Genomic DNA, 12,909 nt, shown 5'->3' on the forward strand with positions numbered 1-12,909 from the left:
TGTCACATAAGCTTGGTGACTCGGAAAGCTTCTCCATACCTTGTGTAGTTGGCGGTGTTCCAATATCTAGAGCTTTATGTGATTTAGGGGCAAGTGTAAGTGTGCTTCCCATGAAAGTTGCTTAGAAAATTGGCATTTGTGATCTAGTTGCGACTAGAATGACTCTCCAATTGGCGGATAGGTCCGTCAAACGCCCTTTGGGGGTACTTGAAGACATACCCGTCAAGGTTGGAAAATATTTGATTCCCGCCGGCTTTATTGTCCTCGATATTCCGGAGGATAGCCACACCCCCATCATCCTCGATAGGCCATTCTTAGCTACCGGTGGAGTGGGTATTGATGTAAGAGATGGGCGGCTAACCTTTAGAATAGAGGGCGATAAAGTTGAATTTAACCTTTCTAATCTTGTGAAAGGACCAAAGCTATATCAAGCATGCACGATTGAAGTCATTGATAAAGTAGTTGCGGAAGTGGCTAGGGAAGAGTCGGAAATGAAAGAAGCATTTCAAATTGCCATACACGATGAGGAGATGGATAAAGATCCTGAAGTTGATGATGAAGTGCTTAAGAAAGTTTAGGGCTTACTCCCTCCTAAGGTAAAACTCAAAAATTCGCCTCCCTCACTTAAGTATGCCTTTCTTGGTGAGGGAGAGACTTACCCGGTTATCATCAATGCTAACCTAGATGTTATTGAAGAAGAAAAGCTTTTGAAAGTTCTCAAAATTCATAGAAAAGCATTGGGTTATAGCATTGATGACATATAGGGGTTAAGTCCGAGTCTTTGCATGCATTGGATTGTCTTAGAGGAAGGGAGTCGGCCTAGTGTTGAAGGTCTAAGGAGATTGAACCCAAAGATGGTGGAAGTTGTTAAGAATGAGGTCTTAAAATTGTTGGAGGCGGGGATAATTTACCATATCACGTATAGTAAGTGGGTAAGTCCCGTTCACGTTGTCCCCAAGAAAGGTGGGATAACCATGGTTGAACAAGAGGATGGAACTTCCCTACCTACCCGTCCGATTACCGGGTGGCGGATGTGCATTGATTACCATAAAATAAATACACCACCCTCAAAGACCATTTCCCAATTCCCTTCATAGACCAAATGCTTGAATGATTGGCGGGGCACCCCTATTACTGTTTCCTCGATGGTTATTCCGGATTCTTTCAAATCCCAATTCACCCAGAAGACCAAAAGAAAACAACATTCACGTGCCCCATTGGAGTCTATACTTACCCGTGAATGCCATTTGGGTTGTGTAATGCACCCGACATCTTTCAAAGGTGTATGATGGCCATATTCACCGATTTCTTGGAAAAGAGTATAGAGGTCTTCATGGATGAATTTATTGTCCATGGGGATTCTTTTGATCATGGTCTTGTTAATCTTTCAAATGTCTTGAGACGGTGTGAGGAGCGCAACTTGGTCCTCAATTGGGAAAAGTGCCACTTTATGGTGGAAGAGGGAGTTGTGCTTGGCCACGTCGTCTCTAAGAGGGGGATCAAAGTTGATGGTGCCATGGTTTCGATTATAGAAAACTTGTCACCCCCTACGACTGTGAAGGAGGTGAGGAGCTTTTTAGGCCATGCCCGCTTTTATAGGCGATTCTTAAAAGATTTATTCAAAATCGCAAAACCATTAACTTCACTCCTTCTCAAAGACGCCCCTTTGTATTTAATGATGTTTGCCTTGAGTCTTTTGATAGGTTAAAGCTTGCTATCATCACGGCTCCAATCATCCAGGCTCCGGATTGGAGTCTGCTTTTTGATGTGATGTGTGACGCGTTCGATTATACCGTGGGAGCGGTACTTGGTCAAGTATTTGACAAGAAAAATCATGTCATCTACTTTCAAGCAAGACTTTAGATCAATCTCAATGCAACTACTCAACCACCGAGTAAGAAATGCTTGCAATTATCATTGACATTGAAAAGTTTAGACAATATCTTGTGGGCTCCAAAGTGGTGGTTTACGCCGATTACACCACCTTGAGGCAATTTATGGTGAAGAAAGATGCCAAACCAAGACTCTTGAGATGGGTCTTACTGCTTCAAGAATTCGATCTTGAGATTAGAGACAAATCCGGGGCCGAATATGTGGTGGCCGATCACTTGTCGAGACTCACGGTTGATGATCATGTCATAGTAGATAAAAGTGGACCGATTGATGAGGGGTTGAGGGAAGATGGCCTAATGGAAGTGAGCGTCAAAGTGCCATGGTTTGCGGACTTGGCAAACTATTTGGTGAGCGGATTTATTCCGGATGAGTTTGACGCAAGAGAAAGGAGAAAGCTAAAGCATGATTCTATGAGGTATTTTTGGAATGACCCTCATTTATTCCGAAAATACGGTGATAGTATGTATAGAAGATGCGTTTCAAGAGATGAGGGCATGTAAATAGTGGATAGGCTCCATAACTCGGCTTATGGTGAGCCTTTGGCTACTTCAAGAACAATTGCCAAGATACTACAAGGTGGGTTCTATTGGCCCTAAATGTTCAAAGATATACACTTCCTAGTGAAATCTTGTAATGCTTGCCAACGAACCGACAATATTGGGAGAAGGAATGAGATGCTGTTCAATAACATCATTGAAATTGAGCTATTTGATTATTGGGGGATTGACTTTATGGGCCCATTTCCATGCTCATGTGGGAATGAATACATCTTGGTGGCCGTCGATTATGTTTCATAGTTGATTGAAGCGGTAGCATCATCAACCAATGACTCAAAGGTAGTGATGAAGTTGTTTAAAAGCACAATTTTCCCAATATTTGGAACCCCAAGAGTGGTCATAAGTGATGGAGGATCTCATTTCCGGAAGAGCACTTTCAAAGCCTTGTTGGAATCTCATGGTGTGTGAAATAAGATTGCCCTTGCCTATCACTCTAAAACAAATGGGCAAGTGGAGGTCTCTAATCACCAAATCAAAGCTATATTGGAGAAGGTTACCAACAAGAGCCGGGAAGATTGGTCACAAGATCTCCATGATGTTTTATGGACTCTAAGAATGCCGTACAAGACTCCAATTGGGATAACTCCATACAAGCTTGTTTATGGTAAGGCTTGTCACTTACCCGTTGAGCTTGAGCACAAAGCATGGTGGGCTTTGAAATATATGAACTTTGATATAGATATAGCCGGTGAGAAAATATTCCTCCAAATGAGTGAACTTGAAGAGTTGAGATTGGAAGCATATGATAGCTTAAGGATCTATAAAGATCAAACAAAGAAGTGGCATGATGTCAAAGTTGTCGACAAGAATATAAGTGTGGGAGACCTTGTTCTCCTCTTCAATTCGAAGGTAAAAGTGTTCCCGGACAAGTTCCGTTCAAGGTGGTCGAGAACTTTTAAAGTGATGGACATTTCTCTCTATGGTGAGCTTTGGAGCGAAGAATGTGCGAGCTTCAAAGTCAATGGCAAAGGGTGAAGTGGTATTACCAAGGAGATGAAAGAGGTTTGATAGAAGTACTCTACCTCGGGGAAGCCCTCCTCGAGTAGGAGTCGGATTAAAAGCTTCTCAAACAATGATAGGTTTGGTGGAGTTCCTAAAGAACCACCATTTTTTTTGTAAATATTACATGCATTTAGATAGGACTTGAGAGCATTTGGATTAATTTTCATCTTGTGAAAAGTTGGATTTGGTGATGGGACGTCACACAAATATCGTTTGGGTAAATTAGGAACACAAGAGCATTAACTTTGCTTAGCCGATATCCCGACAAGGCGAGTTGGTGTACAAGTGGAAGACACGCAAAACGAGGCTAAGTGAAGAAGTTGGGATTTGAAATGAGAAAAGAAGAAGAATTCACGAAGAAAAGGTCACCCAGCCGGTAGGCCGGCGGTCGGTCCATGTGCCGGCTGGGAATCTTCTAATGATGTTTTGGAAGGTCATATCTGGCCTAGATGATGTTAGGGGAGTGAAGAGGCCCGCAAACTCGGTTCATAATGCAGCGATAAGAATTTGGCATAGGTTTACCGGATGGACTGTTTTTGCGGGGGATGAACCGCATAATTTCCGAATGGAGGAGCTAGAAATTTTAGACTTCTACATCTACCGAAACCCCAAACCCTTCCAAATATGTATCGTGCATCACATGGTTCTTCACCTTCATAAATTGAGCAATTCTCCGGGTCAATTGGTACCGATTTGTGCGGATGGCATCATCGCCCGAATTGCCAAGGGTATCATACCGGCTTTAAACTTGAACACGGTCAACTATATTGTAGGGGACACTTACCTCTCGAATAACTACATTCAACATACCCTTAAATGGATAAAGAGGAACCATGTTGACCGACTTGAGTATTGGCAAGTCCGATTCATGGGCAAAAATAAGAATTCGGTACATCTCCCAAATGCACTAAAGATGAAGATAGTGCCGGGTCTAGAGCACTATTTGCTAGAACTTGAAGAAGAGGTGGAGAATGTTGATCCTCTACAAGATCAAACCTAACGCATGTCTTACCAGGCATTACAATTTGCCTCCATCATCCTTCCAACAACCGAGGGGGGGGGGGGGGTCATCGAGTCAACAACCACCTCAACCTCAACAATTTACATGTCCCAACTCACTCGTAGAGTTCATGAACAACATCAATTTGAACCTAAAAACGGCCGCGAGTGAGCGGCTTGAAATGCAAAAGAAGTTGGACCGGATTTACTTTGACCAATCGGTTGGTCGATTCCCTATTTATGACGACTTTATGAGACGGGGATACAAACATCCATAACGTCTTCACCATGCCTACTACCTTCCCCCGGACGAGGATTATGCTAATCAAGAAGGGACCTTCGTTTACGGGGACCTAAATCTTAAAAATGACTACTTTAGCAACCCCGTTTTCCCGACTCCGGCTTTGTAATACTACGGTTTTATGAGTCTTTGGGTACTCTATCGAGTGGGGCTTACTCTGTCGAGTAAGCATGTTTTGATTTAAGAAACAGTATTCTGCCTGTAGGGTACTCGATCGAGTAGCCTTGGTACTCAATTGAGTAAGGGGCACTCGATCGAGTACGTTAGTTACTCGATCGAGTAAGTGTGTTTTACGGGTTTGTTTAGACGGGTTTTGTTACTAATGCGGGATTAATATAAAAAGGTTCCGTCACTTTTCTTAAACACTTTTATCATCCTAAAACCTTTCTAAAAAATATTGAAAGTTACGTTCTTCGCATTCATCGCATTAGTGGCAAATCCCAAGGCTTGGTTGGTCGGATCATCTTATTCTTTACACCGTTTTGATCGTCGTGTCAGGGGTAAGTTCCTTGTATAATTTATGTAGAGTTTCATTAAGTTTTTTTAAAACCCTAATTACGTAATTTGGGGGTTTTGGGGAGTATTGTTGTTGTAGATGGTGATTGTATGATTGTGTGTCTATAGGAGGTGATTTCGTTGAAGAATGATTATGATTAGCTCATTGTGACGATCTTGGTGATGGCTTATTTCAGGTAGGGTTTCCCTACTCAGTATTAATTACATAATGTGTGGTGATTGTTGATTGACTCAGACGGTTGTGATTTCGTATTGTTGATTGATTCAGACGGTTGTGATTTCGTATTGTTGCTGGATTCAGACGGTTGTGATTATTGTTAAAGTATACTGCTGGTGTTTGTGACGGTTGTTGATTAATATTGTGGTTGCTGTTTATCTGTCTGTGTTCTTTGGGGTGCGTCCCTGGCTGAGTGGAGTCACTTGTGGGAGTAGCTTTACGCCCTTGATTCTCCTTCTGTGGAACCCGCCACAGAAGGGATGTACACATTAATGAACATGGGTTTATCGCTCGACGGAGATGAGCGGGGCTTAGGTGGGAACGGTTGCGGTCCCCCACTGGCGGCGAGGAATAACCTGTTGCGATGGGTGCTCTGGCAGGGCTACACACTTTAGTGTGTAGTCAGTTGTGTGGAGATTGGAGATGGAGACTGGGGTTGTGTTGAGTTGTTTGAACTGTTTGTGTACTTGTTTCATTGTGGCATTGTTTCTGTGTAATTAGTACTGACCCTGTTTAAATGTTTTAAAAACTGTGGTGATCCATTCGGGGGTGGTGAGTAGTTATTGAGCAGGTATGATATGACGCGTATGGGATAGCTGGGATGAGTCATCACGTGGCAGTTAGAAGTCTTCCGTTGTGTCAGACGGTGTTTTTATAGCTTTGATAGTTTTAGCAGTAGACCGTCTGAGAACCTTGTATATCAGTTTCATAGTTTTGGTTTTGATTATGTAATCACTTTAAGTTGTATTGTTATTTAAATTATGTTTCTTCATTGTCTTATGATTATCATTGCCTTGGGGAAACCGAGATAGTAACATCTTTATACCTGAGTGGTCCTGGTAAGGCACTTGGAGTATAGGGGTGTTATAAAATGGTATCAGAGCTACGATCCTGAAACCTGTAACCAATGAATCTAATGAACATAGGGAGTCAATTAAAATGAACCCGGGGTAAAAGTTGTAGGAGCTAATGCAAAGGCTTGGGAGACGTCCTAAAGTCGCGAACTCGCCCTACAATTTTGAACCGGTCACATGGGATATGAGTCGGGATCGCTATGTGTTTACCTTGTGTGTTGTGTATCTATATAGTAAGGTGTTGTATGAATCGATGGATGCGTGCATGTGGAGGATATGAGATGTGTAGTGAAGGATGATGATGATATGATTATATTTATCGTTGATTGAATACATGAATTGCATGATAGTTGGTTTACAATGTTATTTTGAATTGTTGGAAAAGTATATGAGAATGATGAATAATGTGGTAGAGAAAGGGAGTAGTTCATATATGATAATATGTGATGAATAATGATGTTGCAGGATGGATGATTTATAATGGGGATATACTAGTAACATGTGATTAGGGGGGTGTGATATGATTTTACATAATTTTGTTTGCGTAAAGCTATATAATAAGTTCATATAATTGTCTACTGTTGTATCATATGCACTTGTTAGATGAAGAATGTGATTGAACTAGATGAATTGATTGGAAAAGATGAAGTGGCAATAGCATGAAAATATGAATTTCGTGATTATGAATATGTCTAGGTGACGAAATAGGATTTCTAATTATATGAGTATGTTTTGTTTTACGAAAAGTTATAGAGTTAAGCATGCGGTAGTACATGAGTGATAAGTTGAATGTTATATGAGCATGATAAATGTTATTGTTTGGCTTTTGGTAGGTCGTAACATGTAGTTAGGGATAGTGGTTTTAAAAGTATTGAGTCGCTTATATTCGCTTTGTTGATGTTTAAGTTGTTTGAAAGAGAAAATCAGATAATTATGTCGTCAGATTACAGGAAAGTTGTCTTTAAACTGTTATAACTTGAGATGCATAAATGATTTTGATGTCATTACAATTGGAGGTGATACCTTGTTCTTTTACGATTCTAACGATAGGTCACACGCCCAAAACGACCAAGAAATGAGTGAGTTATGACCGTTTCTGGCGGACGATCTTTGAGAAATGCGTAGGGTACTCGATCGAGTGGCCCTTACTCGATCGAGTGCACCTTGGTACTCGATAGAGTATCCCTTACTCGATCGAGGTAGCCCTGGTAATTTTTATATACGTGTCTCTGACTTTCACCTACTCGATCGAGTAAGTCACTTACTCGATCGAGTGGCCTGTACTCGATCTAGTGACCCCTATTTTGGGTCATATGCTTATCTTTTGACTTCGTTGCATATTATGTTTAATTCAAAGGTGTTATTTTGCTTCTTTAGGCATTGTTTTACATGTATGTTGGTCTTGATGCGTAAGTTACCCAATCTTATGGTTAATCTTATGGTGTAGTCAGTAGCACCTATGGTGAGTATGAGTTCGGTGGAGAGGACATGGGTTATATGTGGTTGTGATAGATAGAGGAAAAAGAAAAGGAAGATTGGCAAGGCTTAATTGAGGCATAGAGCATGTTTTGTGGGACGGGATGAGTGATATGATAGTGTATTGAGTAATGTAAAAGTAAGTGAATGTGGGCAAAGGGTGATGTAAGTTTATGGAACGTGGGAATGAAAGATTGGAATTGAGAGACGCATATGGTGGTAACTTTGGATGTTTAAGGATTATGAAGGGAGGTAGTTATCACTCAGTTGGTTAAGAATATATGTAATGGAAAGGTCGTTATAGGTAAATGGAAAGAAATGGGATATAAAGAGCTTAGATTGAGTTATGCAGCGATGTGGGTTTGCAGATAGCGAGTGAGTTTGGGAATTTGGTTTATCAAGAGGTGGAACTAATGTGTGATTTTCTTGGGCAGTTAACAGTATAAAATGAGTTTGAGATTAAAAAAAAACAACGAGGTGGAGTGGACTGACCGTGTAGATTGATTGGTGATAAGTGAGAGTGATAGCATGATAAGAGAAGATCCATGGTAAGGAAGAGTGAGATAATATCGATAAGAAATAACGGGATTTGAGTTTTGGAGTAATGAGAAGATAATCGGAGCACTAAAGAGTTAGGAAGAAGTAATAAGGAGTTTTATGGTTAATTGATTTTGTCGAGTGTAAAAGAAAAGAATGAGGGGAGTAAAACTAGGAAAATGTTGATCGGAGTTATGTGATATAGAGGTAAGGAGTCGTCGAGATGTGTGATACCAATCATGAGGATGTTAGTTGATGGTTATATAGGAGTTTCGGGACAACATGATTAGTCTTGAGTTTTGAGGAATTAAGGAAAGTAAGAAGTTGGTAGAATATCTGCATGATATGAGATTTTGGTGGAGAGTTAGATGACGATACAATTAAGAGTAGTATTGGGAATAATGTTGAGGTAATTTTGTTGATGGATTTGATGTTCGTTATTTGGGATGTTAACCAAAGATAGGAGAAAAATCGTGATGTTTAGGTAAGAGGTTTGACGTCCGGACAGTGGTAGTGTTATGGTTTGTGACTAGTGGTTAAGGCTGATGGTATATTAGAAAGGTTGCAATTCTAAAGCGGTTGATTTTGTAGAGACCAGATTGATATATATGGTTGTGAGAGAGTATAAGATGTAGTTATATGAGGCAGTTGTTAGTAGTTGAGTATTAATAGTATGGTTACATTTGGTAGGGGGTGATGGATATGCGAATGGGAGAACATGTTATGAGGGGCATACGAGTTAAGCTCGAGTGAGAGGTAACTTTTATCGGGTGGTAACTTACGTGATCAGGATTGACTGGTTGGATGTGATTATGGGTCTATGTTATATATAAATGTCTGTGTGAGGTTCTGACCTCACAAGAAGTGGTATGGTGTGATAATTATAAAGTTGTTATCTGAATGTTCTGTAATACATGTTGGATACGGTAACTTAATGGAATGATGATCAAAAGTGATAGTTTGGGTGGTCTGACATTACTGGTTATAGTTGCATGTGTATTCATGATATATGTTTATTCCGTGAAAAGGTATGGATCGTATGCATGAGATTCTTGTCTGTTTATTCCGTATGATATATGGTGTTGTGATCTAGTAAAGCAGTCTAGAGTAAGTTTTTCTTGTCCGAGATGTTATATTGAGTCAGTGTTTATGGGATTGTGTATGTTGTGATGTCTATCGGCGCGGTTGTGGTGCCTCGGGTGGTGATCCGGGCACGATACTTAGTGTTGTGATGCGGGTATTTTCACACTGCGGTGTGGCTGTTGGTGGCGGTGTTGCGATGTCGTCACCGGTTGTGGTGGAGTAGGCGAGATGATTATGATACGAGTTTTCGAAAGTACATACCAGTTAAACATAGATTGTTGTTTTGTTTGCTGTTGTTCCTTGCGAGTTTTGGTTGAATATGTAGACTGTTGTTTTGTTTGTTGATGTTTCTTACCAGTTTCAGTTTGGGAATGAGGGTAGAGTATGATATGAAAGAGAGTTGTATATGTTTTCATTGTTGTCATGGTATAGTGATATTCTGTTGATGGGACACAGTTGTGAGAAGTTGTTACAGTAATTTTGATCTTGTTTTAAGATGAGGCATCGGTAGTCATAGTCCTGACAAGTGGTTCGTGGAACATGTGTTGTAATGATCCGAAAGCGGCAGGTGGTTCATAATCTTTTGTTGAGATAGTGAGTGCAGGGTATTGGGAATTTGTGTCATGTTAAGTTATGTATGAGTTTTGCGGTAATGAAAGAAAAAACTTGGGGATCTAGTGTGAGTGTACGTAACAAGTGTAGATCGTGAGTTATGCTTTTGGCGATAGAAGTTTTATATAGTTTATATATAGAGGTATGTCATGTTGCGGTAATGTGGAAGAGTTGAAGTTTTGGGTTAAGCTAAAGATTTTGAGGTATACGTTAGGTGGTGTGACGAGTGAATTGAAGTATGAGAATTGTTTAAGTAAGAGAGCCTTAGATATATGCATGACGAGTGTTTAGATTATTGGTGGTTATCTTCGACACGCGGTGGTGATGAGCGTAATGAGAGGATATAGCTAGGATTTAGTATTAGTGAGTTACGAGGACGTAGCATTTATCTTAAGAGCAGAAGGATGCGGCAAAGAGAGTTTGATGATTGTCGATGTTGTAGTATATTTGGAAGTTGGAGTCTTAATGAAGAATAAAGGATGGTTTTCTGTTGTGGTTGATTTTGTTAAAGGTCATGACCATGCTTGTAGTAGTGTGATGTCTAGGAGTGCGAGAATATTTCAATAGTGTTGACAGTTGAATGATGATGATTATGAGTTCGATAGTTTTGACAGTTGGAAGATGATGCTATGAGTGTGAGTAAACTTCGAGGACGAAGTTCCTTTTAAGGGCGGTAGAATGTAACATTCCGTTTGATGTCGATGAGTGTCTTGATATTGGATTTGCCAGTGGATGATATATTACGGAGCTAGCAGCGTTTGTGGGCGGTAGTTGGTAGTGTATGGAGTTAGTGTTGAGAGAGATATGATGTAGTTGATAAGATATCGTGAGCGATGTGTGGAGGTAGGAATAGTTGATGGAGTTGGTGTTAAGAGTTCATGGTTTCATGTTTTATAAGTTGGGGTTTCGTTTTGAGTTCTTAGTAGCATTGTTGCGTCTTGACCGAGTTAGTATGTTTATTTTTTTTTTATGTATGGGTTGAACTTCGGGGACGAAGTTCTTTTTAAGGAGGGAAGACTGTAATACTACGGTTTTATGAGTCTCTGGGTACTCTATCGAGTGGGGCTTACTCTGTCGAGTAAGCATGTTTTGATTTAAGAAACAGTATTCTGCCTGTAGGGTACTCGATCGAGTAGCCTTAGTACTCGATCGAGTAAGGGGCACTCGATCGAGTACGTTAGTTACTCGATCGAGTAAGTGTGTTTTACAGGTTTGTTTAGACGGGTTTTGTTACTAATGCGGGATTAATATAAAAAGGTTCCGTCACTTTTCTTAAACACTTTTATCATCCTAAAACCTTTATAGAAAAGATTGAAAGTTACGTTCTTCGCATTCATCGCATTAGTGGCAAATCCCAAGGCTTGGTTGGTCGGATCATCTTATTCTTTACACCGTTGTGATCGTCGTGTCAGGAGTAAGTTCCTTGTATAATTTATGTAGTGTTTCGTTGAGTTTCTTTAAAACCCTAATTGGGTAATTTGGGGGTTTTGGGGAGTATTGTTGTTGTAGATGGTGATTGTATGATTGTGTGTCTATAGGAGGTGATTTCGTTGAAGAATGATTATGATTAGCTCATTGTGATGATCTTGGTGATGGCTTATTTCAGGTAGGGTTTCCCTACTCAGTATTAATTACATAATGTGTGGTGATTGTTGATTGACTCAGACGGTTGTGATTTCGTATTGTTGATTGATTCAGACGGTTGTGATTTCGTATTGTTGCTGGATTCAGACGGTTGTGATTATTGTTAAAGTATACTGCTGGTGTTTGTGACGGTTGTTGATTAATATTGTGGTTGCTGTTTATCTGTCTGTGTTCTTTGGGGTGCGTCCCTGGCTGAGTGGAGTCACTTGCGGGAGTGGCTTCACGCCCTTGATTCTCCTTCTGTGGAACCCGCCACAGAAGGGATGTGCACATTAATGAACATGGTTTATCGCTCGACGGAGATGAGCGGGGCTTAGGTGGGAACGGCTGCGGTCCCCCACTGGCGGCGAGGAGTAACCTGTTGCGATGGGTGCTCTGGTAGGGCTACACACTTTAGTGTGTAGTCAGTTGTGTGGAGATTGGAGATGGAGACTGGGGTTGTGTTGAGTTGTTTGAACTGTTTGTGTACTTGTTTCATTGTGGCATTATTTCTGTGTAATTAGTACTGACCCCGTTTAAATGTTTTAAAAACTGTGGTGATCCATTCGGGGGTGGTGAGTAGTTATTGAGCAGGTATGATATGACGCGTATGGGATAGCTGGGATGAGTCATCACGTGGCAGTTAGAAGTCTTCCGCTGTGTCAGACGGTGTTTTATGGCTTTGATAGTTTTAGCAGTAGACCGTCTGAGAACCTTGTATATCAGTTTCACAGTTTTAGTTTTGATTATGTAATCACTTTAAGTTGTATTGTTATTTAAATTATGTTTCTTCATTGTCTTATGATTATCATTGCCTTGGGGAAACCGAGATGGTAACATCTTTATACCTGAGTGGTCCTGGTAAGGCACTTGGAGTATGGGGGTTGATGGGGCATATTCTGCACCCGCTGACCAGTCAACATATTGAGCAAGGTCAAAGATATCCACAGCAAGTCAACGGCTTAGACAGCCTAACTGACGCAGCCCGTCGGCCTGTCTCTTGGGTCTCGGCTGGGGCAACTGGCCAGCCGAGGCACACATCCACGAACTCATATCCAAGACCCCTCGGCGGTGAGTCAACAGGGCCCGCCGGCCTGCCATGGGTCCCTCGGCCGAGGGGTAGATCAGTCTTTCCACCTGCTAGCCACTTGGCCACTTGGCCACTACGTGACAAAAGGTGAAAGTCTATAAATACTCCTCAACTCTCATTGAGGAGGGGATCCACAATTTAACCTAAGA

At 41.0% G+C, this 12,909-nt stretch overlaps 1 protein-coding gene across 1 annotated transcript; it reads left to right on the forward strand.

Moving 5' to 3' along the window:
- The first annotated feature begins 158 nt into the window (after window positions 1–158).
- LOC141651233 (uncharacterized) lies at window positions 159–578 on the forward strand. The gene has a single exon (XM_074458952.1). It carries the CDS (start codon window positions 159–161, stop codon window positions 576–578), a length of 420 nt encoding a protein of 139 aa, XP_074315053.1.
- The last annotated feature ends 12,331 nt before the right edge of the window (window positions 579–12,909 follow it).

Source organism: Silene latifolia, chromosome 4 (assembly GCF_048544455.1).
Source record: "Silene latifolia isolate original U9 population chromosome 4, ASM4854445v1, whole genome shotgun sequence".
Lineage (NCBI taxonomy): Eukaryota > Viridiplantae > Streptophyta > Magnoliopsida > Caryophyllales > Caryophyllaceae > Silene > Silene latifolia.